Source organism: Toxorhynchites rutilus, chromosome 3 (assembly GCF_029784135.1).
Source record: "Toxorhynchites rutilus septentrionalis strain SRP chromosome 3, ASM2978413v1, whole genome shotgun sequence".
In the NCBI taxonomy this organism is placed as follows: domain Eukaryota; kingdom Metazoa; phylum Arthropoda; class Insecta; order Diptera; family Culicidae; genus Toxorhynchites; species Toxorhynchites rutilus.
This window is the reverse complement of record NC_073746.1, coordinates 76,124,036-76,140,359: the sequence shown is the minus strand read 5'-3', so window position 1 is coordinate 76,140,359 and position 16,324 is coordinate 76,124,036. Positions and strand designations below refer to the sequence as shown.

At 41.4% G+C, this 16,324-nt stretch overlaps 3 protein-coding genes across 3 annotated transcripts; 2 read left to right on the top strand and 1 right to left on the bottom strand.

Annotated features, from left to right (window-relative positions):
• Positions 1-764: 764 nt before the first annotated feature.
• On the top strand, positions 765-2,639 carry LOC129773244 (uncharacterized). The gene has a single exon (XM_055776838.1). The coding sequence runs from the start codon at positions 765-767 to the stop codon at positions 2,637-2,639; it is 1,875 nt and encodes a 624-aa protein (XP_055632813.1).
• A 4,583-nt stretch (positions 2,640-7,222) lies between these two features.
• LOC129773243 (probable cyclin-dependent serine/threonine-protein kinase DDB_G0292550) lies at positions 7,223-8,158 on the bottom strand. The gene has a single exon (XM_055776837.1). It carries the CDS (start codon positions 8,156-8,158, stop codon positions 7,223-7,225), a length of 936 nt encoding a protein of 311 aa, XP_055632812.1.
• Positions 8,159-10,225: 2,067 nt separating this feature from the next.
• LOC129773242 (uncharacterized) lies at positions 10,226-13,576 on the top strand. The gene has a single exon (XM_055776836.1). It carries the CDS (start codon positions 10,226-10,228, stop codon positions 13,574-13,576), a length of 3,351 nt encoding a protein of 1,116 aa, XP_055632811.1.
• The last annotated feature ends 2,748 nt before the right edge of the window (positions 13,577-16,324 follow it).

Here is a 16,324-nt window from a genome sequence, read left to right as displayed (position 1 = left end):
AGGCGTCACGCATCAGAATCCGGATACACCCAAGCGTTGGCAACCAGGCGCCACGCTATAAAAGGTATAACCAAAAGGAACAAATCCCAATCCGAAAAGCAGACCATTTGCTTCGCTTCACCGGACCGCACTGGAGCCGGAAGAGGTTGAAGTTTTGTGGCTGCCCTAGCCGGGATTTGTTCACGCAAAGGGGCTTAGCCCATAAGAGACCAACCAAGTCCAGGGAAATAGATCCCTGGCTTTAATAAATTTAAACCGTGATTCTCAGGCCTCAATTGCCGACATCTAGGGAAATAAGTTCCCTAGATTAATCACGAAGCGCTCGAGAGAGGACGAGCGAAAAGTCTTGCCTTCATAGCAAGCATCTAGGGAACTCCAGTTCCTTAGATTATATTTTGGTGGCTCCAGAGAGGAGATTTTAAAACTCACACCTTCGCCAAGAGAAGAACCACGATCCCTCGCGCAAGAGGAGTAAATCGGGAGGCTCAGAATCACGCCTTTTTGAAAAGACTAAGAAGTCAAGAATTGAAATTTGAACTCTCGCGCCAGAGAGTGAAATTGAACTCACGTGTATTCAAACGGGAATCACGTTGTAAGAGGAGATAAGACTTGGAACTCAAGCACTCATAGAAATTGATTTGAACACACGTGCATTCAAAAGGGAATCACGTTTATAAGAAAGAGATAAGACTTGAAAATTTAAGCACTCAAAAAAGATCTGAATTGAACTCACGTGTATTCAAGAAGGAATCACGTTAATTAAAATGGCTACATACGCATATAAAGCCAACCCTAATGGGCACTGCCGTCTGTGTACGGACAAAGACAAGAAAGAGGACATGGTCGCATGCGATGAATGCGATCGGTGGTTCCACATTTCATGTGTGGGACTCACATACCTACCCAAGAAAGATGAAAGGTGGGTATGCCCTAAGTGCATGAGCACAGAAAGGGAAATGATGGAACTGAAAGTCAAAGTCAGACAATCAGTTTCCGGAGACAGCTTGCAAGAAATTTTGCAAGAGAACAGAGCAGCAATGGAGGCTCTGGTAAAGTCCATGAGGACAACGAGATTCGAAGCTGAACCAGGTACAAGTTCAGCACACAATAATGACAGCATCGAAGGTCAAAATCAGGAGGCAGAGCCAGAATGGACTGTCTACCTAAAGCGACAAGCACTCATGAGCTTGCCAAAATATGGAGGTGCGGCCAGAGAATGGCCGAAATTTAAAAAGGCCTTTGATGAGACCACAAAACAAGGTCAATTTAACAGGCTTGAAAATTTGAATCGCCTGCAAACAGTGCTGTACGGGAACGCAGAGAGGAGCGTCCGACAGTTAATGATGGATCCAAATAATATGGACCAAATAATTGATAGACTAGAAGATAATTTCGGAAGACCCGAACTAGTCTATAAAGAACTACTAGCCGAACTCACCAATATCAAAAGGGAGAGTCGGAATTTGATTACCGAGATATCCGAAGCACTGGATAATCTCGTCTGTAATGTTTCTCTTATGGATAGAGAAGAATTCCTGATTGACCACCGATTGGTGGAAGAGATCATAAGGAAAATGCCCTACGGTCTACAGGTGAAGTGGACTGAAGAAATGTACGACGGGGCAAAGACTTTAGCTGATCTCAATGAGTGGCTGAAGCCTCATTCGAGAACCAATAGACTGCTGAATGGCACCAGCAGGCCGCAGCCGCGAGAAACAAGCAGACCGCAGCCGCGAGAAATTAACAGATCGCAGCCGCGAGACACGAGGCCTGAGCGTCGATTTAACGTAAATACGCATCAGGAAAATAGATCGACAATAATAAAACGCAATTGTGAAGCATGTCGGGGAAACCACAAACTCCTCGAATGCACCAGATTTAAGGCTATGAAGCCTGAAAAGCGAAATGAATTAGCCTTTAAGGCAAAGGTATGCTTGAGCTGTCTCGCATTTACAAACCATATGATGCGAGACTGCAAAAGAGCAAAACAATGTGGAATTAATGGATGTAAGTTCAAACATCATCCATTAATTCATAAATCTCATGAGAGAGAATCAAGTGATTCAAATCAGTCGGAAGGACAGCATAGTCCAGATACACAAGCAGATGGTGAGATACACAATCACCAACAACTAACAAAATCCAACGTATTCTACCAAATAGTTCCTGTGACGTTGAAAAATAATGACAAAATCATCAACACGTTCGCTTTCTTGGATGCGGGGTCATCACTCTCTCTAATAGACGAGGAGATTGCGAACAAGTTAGGGCTCAACGGAAGAATTGATCCGTTAATGCTAAAGTGGACGCAGAACGTCACGAGAAACGAACAAAACAGCCGTAGAGTTCAGGTACGAATCAACGGCAACAATGAAAAAGAATACGTCATGAAAGGAGTGAGAACGATAAAGAATCTCCAACTCCCAGAGCAAAGCTTCAACAAGGAGGTGATGGAGAAAAGGTATCCATACCTCAAGAATCTGCCGTTGAGCAGTTACAGCAGTATACGCCCGACGATATTAATTGGACTGAGTCACAGTCACTTGTTAATTCCATTCGAAAGGCGAATGAGAAAACCGAACGAGCCCACAGCGCTACGAACCAAACTTGGATGGTTCATGTTCGGCAACATATTGTAAACGAGAAGAAGGATCTTACGCCATTCAGTGGCGTCGACTTTCGGATTTGGTAAATTAATAAACACAAACGCTATTCGTACAAGCGTCGCCTCTCTACTGTATACTGTCAACTGACATCTGTGTTCAAAGAAAAGACTCTCGGGGCTTAAATACTAGTTTACAAAAATAGGCTTAAACTCTACACAGAATATTTACAAATTATGCTGGGCGGAGCATCGCACCAGCAGTTAGAGTGGGCTGTGATGGCCTTGGTCAGACGCGTTCTTCGGAGAGAGAGAGAAAGCACTTCTTTGTGGGTCAAAGTAAATAGGAAAAGAAAGTGCTGAAACATGTGTGCCGGATGCGCGCCACATGTTTGGTTAAATTTCTGCTGCTAGCTAAACTCGCAGCGGGGCGGAAGGAAGACAAACTCGCCGCTGCCCTTGGTGCGCGTCGAGTTATACAATCATAAATAGTAAACGAACCCTTGGGCCAGATTGCTGGCTCGGGTATCGTATCACATTTTATGTTTATATCGCCCAGCGCCCTCGGGGTGGTTTATTGCCTTAGAGGCCTCGAATATTGATGAGTTGGGTTTAAGCGTGATCATATTACACCTTTCCCCTTTCGGAGAATGACGTAACATTGAGAAGTCATTCAAGTTAAATTAGGTGGAAAGATTCGTCTGACCTTACAATTTTAGTGTTTATTCAATGTTTGTGATATGTACATTTTTCGTGTATTCAGGTAAAAATTAAGTTTGTTTATAAAGATTATCCTTATAATATGATTATACGGATTGTCTTCGTTGGGTGTTCTATTTGCTTATAAATATATTTATTTTTAATATTTGTTTAATATATACATTTTACATTTGATAATAACTGTCGGAAGGATTAACTGCTAACTAGGTATCCCTTTCCCCTTAGGGTGGGGTTGCTCATATGGTATTATTCTGTTTTTATGTACCGTCTGGACTTTATTGGTTTGATCATCTCTTATTGTTACGTTAGGGTGTTTAATGTCAATTATTATATATGGTCCTACGTATACTTTGTCTAATTTGGATCTGTTTTCGTTTGATAGGAATACTAGATCATTAATGGCTACTTTTGATGGTCTAGCCATGGTTTTCTGTGTCTCATTTCTGGCTTTTCTTACCTTATCAATTATTTCCCTAGCGGTATTTGATGCTATTTGTAGTTTATATTTAAGTTCTTTGTAATATAAATCCATGTTGTAAATTGGTTCTACATATGTGCTTGTTGTGAGGTTTTGTGGTAATTTAGCATTCGTTCCAAAAACTAACTCGAATGGAGTGTATGAGAAATCTGTGTGTGGTGTTGTGTTGTAGCAGAATGTGTAGTAAGGCAACCATTCATCCCAGTCACTCTGTGCTTGGTTGACGAATTGCCTTACGTACTCGTTAAGACAACGATGGTTCCTTTCCAGGCTTCCTATTGATTGAGGGTGATATGGAGTGGAAAAATTTTGTTTAAGCTTCAGTAATGAAGCTATGTTTTCAAATAACTCGTTCTTATATTCAGTTCCTTGGTCTGTTTGGATGAGTTTTGGAATTCCATAGACCAGAATTAAGTTTTCTATGAAGGCTTTGGCTATGGTGGATGCTTGTTTGTCTATTGTGGGTTTAATAATGATGTATTTTGTTAAGTTGCATTGAATGGTCAGTGCGTATCGGTTTCCATTATTGGATCTGTTAAATGGTCCAATTGTGTCAATCGATACGCAGTCGAATGCTTTTTGGGGTGTTTTAATTTCGACGAAATTTTCGTTTGTTCGTATTGTGTGTTTATTTTGCTGGCATTTTATGCACTTCTTGATGTAGCTACTGATATCTTTTTTCATGCCACTCCAAGAATAGAGTCTGCTTAACTTTTTGTATAGTCTGGTGACTCCTGTATGTCCACCAGTGGGTGTATCGTGATTGTTTTTTATAATTTCGAACCTTTCGTTTTGGCTTTCTATCACACGCTTGGGTGTGTAGAGCACTATTTGCAAGTCTTTGAGCGTGTCATTACAAATCTTCTTAAAGGTTTGCACGCTGCATATTTGGAAAATTACGCTTGATAACGCTAGAGCTATCATGCTAATTTTCAAGTTTTTGGCCATATTTTCAACTTTCTTTACTAGTTTTCCCAGGGATTCTTTTGTGTTGCTTGCATTTTCAATTATTGTCGACGACTTTTCTTCGGTTCTTTTTTTATTCATTATTGCGCATTTCAAATTTTTGTTTCCGCTAGCGTTTGTTTCTTTATTCATTTCTAATGCGCGTCCGCATAGAAGTTTAGGTAGGTTTTGCCACTCTCGGGGTTCAATAGCCTCGTACGCTCTGAGCTGATCAGACTCAGTATCGTCGGGGTTTGAATTATTGTCTGTAATTTCTGTGTCGTTATTCGTTTCGTTTAGTTTTCTAGTCATTGCTCTGGTTTGTATACCCAGGACTTTTATAGTTTTAAGTGCCTCGGAATTAATTGCTATTCGTGATAGCGCATCTGCAGTCACATTTAGCTTACCTTGAACGTATTTTACATCAAAATGGAATTCTTCAAGATCCAACCTCATTCTTGTGAGTTTTGATGAGGGATCTTTCATTGAAAATAAATATACTAACGGTCTGTGATCCGTTTTTACTGTGAATTTCCTCCCGTAGAGGTATGGTCTAAAGTACGTAATTGCCCAGTGAATTGCTGTCAATTCCTGTTCAATTGTCGATTTATTGGCTTCACCTTTTGTGAAGGCTTTGCTTGCGTATGCAATGGGTAGTTCTATACCGTCGTTTTCTTGGGCTAAGACGGCGCCGCATGCTATTTTTGAAGCATCGGTTATTAGGGTGAATTCTTGTGTGAAATCGGGGAATTTGAGAACTTTTGGTGAGATAAGTTCGTTTTTCAATTTATTGAATGCATTTTGGCATTCGGGAGACCAATCAAATTTTGCGTTTTTTCTGAGCAATTTGTTTAATGGGTACGCTATTTCTGCGAAATTTTGTATGAACCTCCGGTAATAGTTGCAAAAGGCAACAAAACGCCTCACTTCATCTGCTGATGATGGTGTGGGGTAGTTTGTTACCGCTGAAAACTTAGATTGGTCGGGCTGTATACCTGCCGCTGAAATGTTGTGACCTAGATATGTTACGTCTGGTCTGAAGAAGGAGCATTTTTTGGGATTTAATTTTAAGTTGTAGTTTTGTAATTGTTTGAAAATGTTTTCCAAGTTAATAAGGTGATGGTTTATTGAGCAGCCGACGACGATGATGTCGTCGATGTAAAGGAATGCACATTCAGGTGGGAGTCCGCTAAGTGCTATGGACATCATTCTCTGAAAGCTATTTGGTGATATATTTAGACCGAATGGTAACCTATTGAATTCGTAGTGGCCGTTAGAGGTCGAAAATGCTGTGTACTTTTTTGATTTTTCGTCAAGTTCGATTTGGTGGAAACCTGACATTAAATCTAGGGTTGTAAAATATTTGGCTCTGCCCAAATGATCGAGGATTTCGTCGATTCTTGGTAGGGGGAATTTATCTGGGGTTATCTTTTTATTTAGTTGTCGAAAGTCAACCACTAATCGCCATTTTTTATCTTGAGTATTTGATTTCTTTGGGACTAAGAGGATGGGAGAATTGTATGGTGAGGTGGAATTTTGGATTATTTTGTTATTTAGCATGTGGCTGATTTGGTTATTTATTTCTGAAATTTGTGCTTCCGGGGTTCGATAATTCTTTATGTAAACGGGTGTCTTGTCTTGAAGGTGAATGGTTTGCTTGTAGAAGTTGTTGGTTGTCAATATGTCGTCTTCTAGTGCAAAAATGTCGTTGTATTTAGTGCATAATTCTGTTAATTTCTCCTGGGCATGTTGGGGTGTATGATTCAAATTGAGTTCCTTAATCAGTTTCTCGTGTCTACCTTTTGGGTTTTCTCCTAATTCCGTTGTAATGTGATTTATGGTGTATTCTTTAAGGGGGATAGTGGTGGGGGCAAAGGTTTTTGGGATTGATGTTGGTGTGGTATTTGTGTTAATTATTGTAATGAATTGTGAGTTTGGGTTTATTATTGTGTTTGCGCAAAAAATGCCTGGTTTGATTTCTTGTGCGATCACAAGGGCATCATCGTTTAGGTTGAGTGACGGGAAGTGTTTTATAATTTGGCATCTAGGGGGAATAATGTAATTGTTTTCCCAGCTATCTTGAATCGGAATTTCAATTTTGGTGTTTTCATAGTTGAAGGTCATTAGCCATGTTTTGAGGCATAGGTTACATTCATATTTGGTGAGGAAATCTCTGCCTAAAATGCCATCTGCAATTATAGGAAACTTGTTGTTGACGATTTGAAATTGGTGTGGAATTTGGATATCGTCAAAAATGATATTTGTATTTGTGCTCGCTATGGATTCGGTCTTTCCCTCCGTAACTCCATTAATAATGCATCTATTTCCGGGGTGTATTAATTGTTTTCCGTTAATTTTTTCTTCTTTTACTATTGAGATGTCAGCGCCTGTATCAATTATTAATATACATGGTTTGCTTGACATTTGTAAGTATAGTGTAACGAACATTGAACAATTCACGTCGCATTTAAAAATATTTAATGTTGGTCTCCGTAATGTTTGTTTTCCTCCAATGTCAATGCCGGTTCGGACTGGAGGGCGTCCGTCGGTTGTGACTCGTTTCCCGTTAGGCGGATGTATTGCTGAGGGCGGTTAAAATTTGTATTCCGCCTATTGTTGTTGTTGTTATTTCGCTGTGGGTTTATGTTTGAGAATTGGTCTCGAACTTGGTTTTGCTGGCCAAAACGGTTATAGTTATTACGCGGTTGGTTTTGAAAATTATTTTGGTTGAAATTGTTGCGGTTGAAATTGTTTTGGTTTCTACCGCGGTTATGGAAGTCGTTTGGCCTGCGCCTGTAATTATTATAATGTGTGTCAACGTTGTTGTTGAAACGGTTGGCGTTTCTGTTGGTTTGCGAGTATGCAAATACTGATGCGCTCGCATTATTTAAGTTTTCCTCCAACGCTTTAGTCATCGCGTCGGAGTATGAATTGAAATTCCCTGCTCTTATGATGAGCGAGGTTTTTTCGTTTTTTAACCCTCCGGCTAAATGTTTGACGCCTTCTTTGTTTGCCATAGATTTGGCAACTTGGGGCGGAATTTCTTTAGCGGTGTACGCTGTTTCCAAACTGAACACCAATTTTTCTAAATCCAGGCAAAATTGTTCGATTCCACCGTTTTGTTTCAAGTTAGCCATTTTAGCTAGAACTTGTTCCGGTGGGCTGGTCGTTATTTTAGCTTTTAAAATTTTGCTTATCTCGCTCACCGATGTCGGTGTTTCAGTGAAGGCATTTCTCGCCCGTCCCTCTAGTTTGGTTAGTATGACGTTAATTATGGTTGCTTTGTTTTCCGGTGTTTCAAATGTTTTCACCAAGTTTAAAGCGTCAGCGAAGGCTTTCAGTTTGTCTATGTTTCCGTCGAATTGCGGAACTATAGACGATGTAGTCTTGATTATTTCGAGTATGCTAGCCATTTTCGGTTTTCTTTGTAACCTGAGGCAAAATAGGACGGCTAGCGCAATTTCCTTGAGTGTTCTTGGTCTACCCTTTTCGATTGACGCCTTAATTGCGTTCAAAAGTTGGTCCGCCTTTTCGGTTATTTTTATGATTTCTGAGCCGTGGGTTGTGTCTAGTAACGTAGACGACAATTTTTTAATCTGTTTCACGAGCGCTTCCGCTTCCGTGAGGCGTTTGGCTAAAGTACTTTTCCTTAGTTTTCTGACCAGTTCCTGTTGTATAGTCAGGTGTATATGTTTTAGTTTTTGTATATTCAATTGGATGAGCTTTGTTACTTCGTCCATTCAAGGAGACAAGGAAAAATGGTTATCGGTAAAGAATTTATTATGCTGAGGCTGCGTTCGAACGCATGTTTTAAAATTTTCGAATTCTTTTAGACGGTGTCGACTACGGCTGCGTGAGCTTTTGCCGCTTGCATAGCATGTGCATTCATGCATGCCTTATATGCTTTGTATATTTTCGAAATTAGTAGTATGGATATGAGGGCAAGTGTGACGCAGATAATCGCTCCTTGAGCTTCGTGCATTACACTGTGGTTCTCTAGGTGATTTAAAATTTGGATTTGAGCGTCGCCCGTGTTACTAACGGGTTTGGTATTAAATAACCCCATGTTCAACGGTACATATGTAAAACCAGTTTTGTGGGTATTGTAATTGCTTTTTTTTTTTCTAATTCCTACTACCTATTCCTACTGCCGCGTGGGTATTACGATAAAAAATATTTTGTGCCTCGACTATAAATTTATTACATGATATCCGTATATAAAAGGATTAGACTAACTCGAGTCTGACTTACGCCACGTTTTCTCCGCAAGTGTCCTCTTCTCGGGGGTGGGGGGGGGGCGTGGGTGCCTCTGCGTCCGTCAGATCTCAGGGGTGTCCAGTTGGATCCAAATCGATGTTCATTTTTTTTTTTTTTTTTTTTTTTGAAATACTGCTTGGCTTGTAACTGCTATTTATCCTGGTTGGCCAGGTGGCTACTGTCAGCTTCACGATTTCACTTGTGTCTGCGATTCTAATTTTTCGTAAACGGCTTCAATAGTTTCCGCTGGGGTCCAATTTCTTCCCCGCTTTGCCGATTTTCACTTTCACCATCTTTTCGCTGAATGTTTCGTTACTCAATTTATTCACACTTGCACTGCGTCCGGTTGGTTTAAAAGTTCATTTAGCGAATTTTTCTTAGCTTAAATGATTCATATTCACACCGTACCCGGTTGGTTGGGACCTAACACACACAACACAACACAACAGTAGGCTTCTTCTTCTTCTTGTTTTTAAAAGGCTTTAAACTTTGCAGTTCACCATTGCCTCTGCTCAGTAGGCTCTAAACTCTGCGTTTAAATTCACTTTAATACGCGATAACAGCATCGGATCTGTCGGTTCACTCGTGACTCGGTGTCACTGGTCGCCATGTAAACGAGAAGAAGGATCTTACGCCATTCAGTGGCGTCGACTTTCGGATTTGGTAAATTAATAAACACAAACGCTATTCGTACAAGCGTCGCCTCTCTACTGTATACTGTCAACTGACATCTGTGTTCAAAGAAAAGACTCTCGGGGCTTAAATACTAGTTTACAAAAATAGGCTTAAACTCTACACAGAATATTTACAAATTATGCTGGGCGGAGCATCGCACCAGCAGTTAGAGTGGGCTGTGATGGCCTTGGTCAGACGCGTTCTTCGGAGAGAGAGAGAAAGCACTTCTTTGTGGGTCAAAGTAAATAGGAAAAGAAAGTGCTGAAACATGTGTGCCGGATGCGCGCCACATGTTTGGTTAAATTTCTGCTGCTAGCTAAACTCGCAGCGGGGCGGAAGGAAGACAAACTCGCCGCTGCCCTTGGTGCGCGTCGAGTTATACAATCATAAATAGTAAACGAACCCTTGGGCCAGATTGCTGGCTCGGGTATCGTATCACATTTTATGTTTATATCGCCCAGCGCCCTCGGGGTGGTTTATTGCCTTAGAGGCCTCGAATATTGATGAGTTGGGTTTAAGCGTGATCATATGTGCAAGGCGGACACATCATGGTCATTCAGCAAGAAGATGAAATGAACAAGGCTTTGCAGAAATATTTCTCCACCGAAGACTTCGGCGTTAAGGTAGTCAAGAATCTACCAAAATCAGCTGAAGAAGAAAAGGCTGAACAAATTCTAAGAAGTACTATGAAATACAAGGATGGTAGATACGAAGTTGGACTTCTATGGAAAGATGAGGAAACGAAATTTCCAAATAGCTACAACAATGCAGCAAAGAGGCTGACAACGAGTGAGAGAACGTTAAAAAAAGACCCAGAGTTGAAAAAATGGGCAATAGAAACATTTGCGGATTACGAGAAGAAAGGCTACATCCGCAAACTGTCAGAGGAAGAAATTATGAAGCCGATATCAAGAGTGTATTATCTTCCACACTTTATTGTGCACAACAAAAATAAGTTGCCACCTAAACCAAGGTTGGTTTTCGATGCGGCGGCAAAGATACAAGGTGTATCGTTCAACACGGAACTGTTATCAGGGCCGGATGCTACTACGTCATTGTTCGGTGTTTTAGTAAGATTCCGAGAAGGAGCAATTGCTGTATGTGGAGACATCAAAGAGATGTTCCACCAAGTACGAATCCGAGCTGAAGATCAACACGCTCAGAGATTCTTATGGAGAGATTGTGATAGCAGTAAGAAACCTGATGTATACGTAATGCAGGTGATGACATTCGGATCAACCTGTTCACCGTCATGTGCACAAGCGGTTAAAAACCACAACGCAGAAAAATTCAGAAAATATTGTCCAGTGGCGACTGAAGCAATCATCAAGCAACACTACGTCGACGATTATTTGGATAGTTTCGAAGAGCTTGATAAGGCAGCAGAGATAGTACTACATGTTATGAAAATTCACGATCACGCGGGTTTCCACATCAGAAACTTTGTGTCAAACAGCAGAGAACTTCTGCAAAGTTTACCCTCGGAACGTGTACAAATTTCCGGAATCAAAATGTTCGAAGAAAAGGATTCAATGACAGAAAAGGTACTTGGTGTATATTGGAACACCACGTCTGACACACTCGGCTATCAAATCAAATTAGACAAGCTAGGAAGTGATGTTACACAAATGCTACGTTTACCAACAAAGAGAGAGGTACTAGCTTTCGTGATGAGTGTCTACGATCCACTTGGACTCATCTCAAATATAACTGTGCATGGAAGAATCCTCATGCAAAGGCTGCACATAGAAAATATAGATTGGGATGACGAAATTCCCGAGAAGTTGCAGTCAGACTGGCAACACTGGTTAGAAATTATTGAATCTGCTGATAGCGTAACGATACCAAGATACATCCTCGAAGAAAGAACAGGTGAAGTAGAACTACACACCTTTGTAGATGCTTCTGAGAAAGCATTTTGTGCATGTGTGTACGTAAGAAGTATATCTGGAAACACACCACACGTAAGACTTCTATCAGCAAAGTCTAGAGTAGCACCAGTCAAACCATTGAGCATACCACGCCTAGAGCTACAAGCGGCCGTGTTAGGAAGCCGATTAACCAAAACGATAATAGATGAAACGAGGTTGAAAATCGTCAGCAAAACATTTTGGAGTGATTCACAGACCGTATTGTCATGGATCAAGAGTCCAAAACGAAGAAGCGTATTTGTGATGCATCGAGTAGGTGAAATCCTGGAAGATAACAGGAAAAATGAATGGCGATGGGTGCCAACAGATGAAAATCCAGCCGATGAAGGCACAAAGGAAAAGCTAGGAAAATCACAATGGTTTGAGGGACCTGATTTCCTAAAGCTCTCAGAATCGTCATGGCCTTCCATTGAAGAGAAGGAAACAGACGAAGAGTTGAGAGAAACAGTGCTAGTTCACGAAGAACTAAGCAAACTTAGTTTCATCGATAAGTACAAGGAATACTCAGATTGGTGGAAATTGGTGAAGAACCTTTGTGTATTAAACAGGACAAAGGAAAGATTACGTCGTGGATATATTCCAGACATTGAGTACAAGGACTACCAAAGAGCTGAGAACGTGCTCTATAGAAAGATGCAATGGGAAGCATTTCCAACAGAGATGGAAACTTTATTCAATGGCGGAACAATATCGTCAGGACCATTGGTCAGTTACGCACCCTTCCTAGACGAGGCAGGGGTAATGAGAAGTGGAGGACGTTTGAAGAAAGCCATGTCAGTACCATGGACTACAAGAACGCCAATATTGCTCCCACAAAAGCATCCATATACATATTTGATCGTGAAAGCAACACACGAAAGATATTTCCACCACGGCGAAAACACCGTCATAGCAGCATTACGGCAGAAGTATTGGATACTGCATATAAGAACAGTATTAGCAAACGTCAAGAAGAATTGCAATAGGTGCAAAATACGACGTGCAACTCCGGTAGAGCCGATGATGGCAGATTTACCACATTTCCGCACAGAAGCGCATATACCTCCATTTACAAACTGCGGAGTAGATTACTTCGGACCTTTCGAAGTAGCGGTAAAGAGATCGCTCGAGAAGAGATGGGGCGTCATATTCACCTGTCTCTCAACAAGAGCAGTACATATTGAGATGGCAGAAAATCTCAGTACTGATGCGTTCATGGTCGTGTTAAGGAACTTCCAGAACCGAAGAGGAAAGGTCACCAGTATCTACAGCGACAACGGAACGAACTTCGTTGGAGCAGAGCGAGAGTTAAAGTCGCTAGTCAATGAAATCAACGAGAAGATGGGCAAAAATGAAGCAGCAAAAATGGAAATCCAGTGGAGATTCAACCCACCTTCAGCACCACATTTTGGAGGCGCTTGGGAGAGATTAATAAGAAACGTCAAAGTAGCACTAGCAGAGATCCTGAAAGTTTGGGGTAGGAGCAAGCCATCAGCAGCAACGTTGCAAGCTGCATTCATCCAAGCGGAATTTTTAGTCAACTCTCGACCGTTGACACACATACCAGTCTCCTGCATCGACGATGAAGTGTTGACGCCATTCCACGCGTTAATAGGAAGAGCAGGAGAGTATGCCCCACCGTATGCACCAACGACCAGTCAGTATGACACAGCGCAATGGAGACGCATTCAACATTATTCCAAGTTGTTTTGGAACCGATGGAAGAAGGAGTACTTACCAACTCTGTTAAAGCGTAATAAAAATACGCAGAAAGTAGAACCGATCAAAGTCAACGACATCGTCTTAATCACGGACGACGACGCACCACCAGGAAAATGGCTTAAAGGACGAGTCATCGAAACGTTTGTGGCGAGCGACGGGCAAGTTCGCCAAGCAAAGATCCAAACCGCGAAAGGTGTCCTGAAACGACCGGCAGTTAAAATTGCAGTACTGGACATTATCAAGGGAAATGATCCAGCCATCAACTAATCAGGAAGAAGACGTCAGTGCTCGCTACCAGAGCACCAATATCCGAAAGATGCAGCCAACTGATGTAAGCTCGCGTCAGAGCTAAGATGTATGATCCATGGACCAAGCATTGAAGAGGACATCCTTTGGAACCAGGCAACGTGCCGAAGAATTGAAATTTAAAAGTGTTTTTAAACTCTGTTAGAATATAAGGATGAATGTAAAATAAATGATGCTCCGAAAACATGTAAACAAATAGAGATATAAGTAACACAGGTAGCATAGGGTCCGTTCAGGAATTTTATAAATCGAACAAGTAGATTTATCAGGGCCGGAATGTTACGGACCCAATTTAGATAGCAAGGCCGGCCAATAAACAAAATAATGTTATTGAAGTGCAAACGAGCGCATAGAAAATTTATAGCCCAATGAATCACCAGATACGGCCATGTGATTCATCCCTTTCTTATTTTTCTTTTCCTTTTGTATAGCTTCAGACAAGCGGTGCATGACGCACCAGAAAGTAGGGACAAATAAATAAACAAATCTGTGACCCGCACGATCCTCTGAATAGATCGTATTACTCATAGTGTAGCGCAGGCATACAAGATAGGAAATCACGTGTTCATTTGAGACCGTGAGCAGGCAGCATAGACAGATAAGGCGCCTGGAATACACAAAGACAACAAGGCACCAGGCGAAAGATTATTGCTGGTAATAAGCCTGGCCTCGCCCATTATCGAATATACGAAGGGCTATAAACAAAAATAACATTTTAAGCCGACGATGAGTAATAAACTTTCTAAATTGTACCCCTCTAGCGAGAGCGACAAAGGTCCGCAGAGATAAGCGGGTAGTAATAACATGTAGGGAAATAGCAGGCAGACAATCGATATGGGCTCGGTTGTCTGAGAAGGAAAGAGAGATCTCTTCTCTCCTTTATAGTTTTAACGCCTAGGAATGAATTCTTGGGTATATATACTGGGGATTCTGGCCTAGGAAGACAGTTCAATTTCACAGTTCAAATCAAACAGTTCAATTTCACAGTTCAAATCAAACAGTTCAATTTCACAGTTCAAATCAAACAGTTCAATTTCACAGTTCAAATCAAACAGTTCAATTTCACAGTTCAAATCAAACAGTTCAATTTCACAGTTCAAATCAAACAGTTCAATTTCACAGTTCAAATCAAACAGTTCTAATTCGTTAGTTCAAAATCAAAGTTCGTAGTTCAAAGTTCAATTCGTGATCCGAAAATCCACCAAGCGTTGACAACCAGGCGTCACGCATCAGAATCCGGATACACCCAAGCGTTGGCAACCAGGCGCCACGCTATAAAAGGTATAACCAAAAGGAACAAATCCCAATCCGAAAAGCAGACCATTTGCTTCGCTTCACCGGACCGCACTGGAGCCGGAAGAGGTTGAAGTTTTGTGGCTGCCCTAGCCGGGATTTGTTCACGCAAAGGGGCTTAGCCCATAAGAGACCAACCAAGTCCAGGGAAATAGATCCCTGGCTTTAATAAATTTAAACCGTGATTCTCAGGCCTCAATTGCCGACATCTAGGGAAATAAGTTCCCTAGATTAATCACGAAGCGCTCGAGAGAGGACGAGCGAAAAGTCTTGCCTTCATAGCAAGCATCTAGGGAACTCCAGTTCCTTAGATTATAGCCACTAATTTTTTAGAATTGACCTTCCACCTATTGGAGGGATCGAAGCAGTTGCTTGTCATGCAAACATCAGAGGCAAAGACCTCTGTATTGTCAGCTTGTATTGGCCTCCGAGAGCTGCGGTTAGCCGCAAGCAACTTGTTGACATGTGCTCACTCCTTCCTGAGCCACGATTGATCTTGGGAGATTTCAACTCTCATGGAACTGCCTGGGGGGAACAGTACGACGACAATCGTTCATTGTATGACCTTTGTAACAGCTTCAATATGACTGTTTTGAATACTGGGGAACCAACACGTGTACCTAAACCTCCTGCTAACCCAAGTGCTCTTGACCTCTCGCTTTGCTCGAATTCACTATCGTTAGATTGCAAGTGGAATGTAATCCAGGACCCCAACGGTAGTGATCACTTGCCAATCAAAATTTGCATCACCATTGGGTCGAATTCTTCTGAATCTATAAACATGGCATATGACCTCACAAGACACATTGAAAATATGCGGACACGATTGCTCTAGCCATCAATTCCAGAGATGGTTTACCTCCATTGGAGGAGTATAACTTCCTTTCTCGTTTGATCTATGATTGCGTGGTTCGCGCTCAAACGATATCCATGCTAGGTTCCACTATTTGCGAAGGCCTCCCAATCTATGGTGGAATAGCCAGTGTTTCAAGCTTTATCAGGATAAATCGAATGCATTTAAAGTTTTTCGGAAAAGTGGAACCATTGAGAATTTCCAAACGTATTTAGCCCTTGAAAATCAATTTAAAAACTTGATCAAAGGGAAAAACGTGCTTATTGGCGAAATTTCGTGGGAGGTTTGTCACGAGGAACGCCAATGGAAAAATTATGGAAAGTGGCTCGAAACATGAGAAATCGTTCTTCATCGAATTAAAGCGAAGAATATTCACATCGATGGATTTTTAATTTTGCACGGGAGGTTTGTCCCGATTCTGCTCCTGCGCAAAAAATTGTTCGGGATATACCACAAGATTTCCAATTTGATTCCGAGTTTTCGATAATAGTAGTCTCTCTTGCTTTCCTTTCTTGTAACAATTCGGCTCCAGGAACGGATAGAATTAAGTTCAACTTGCTGAA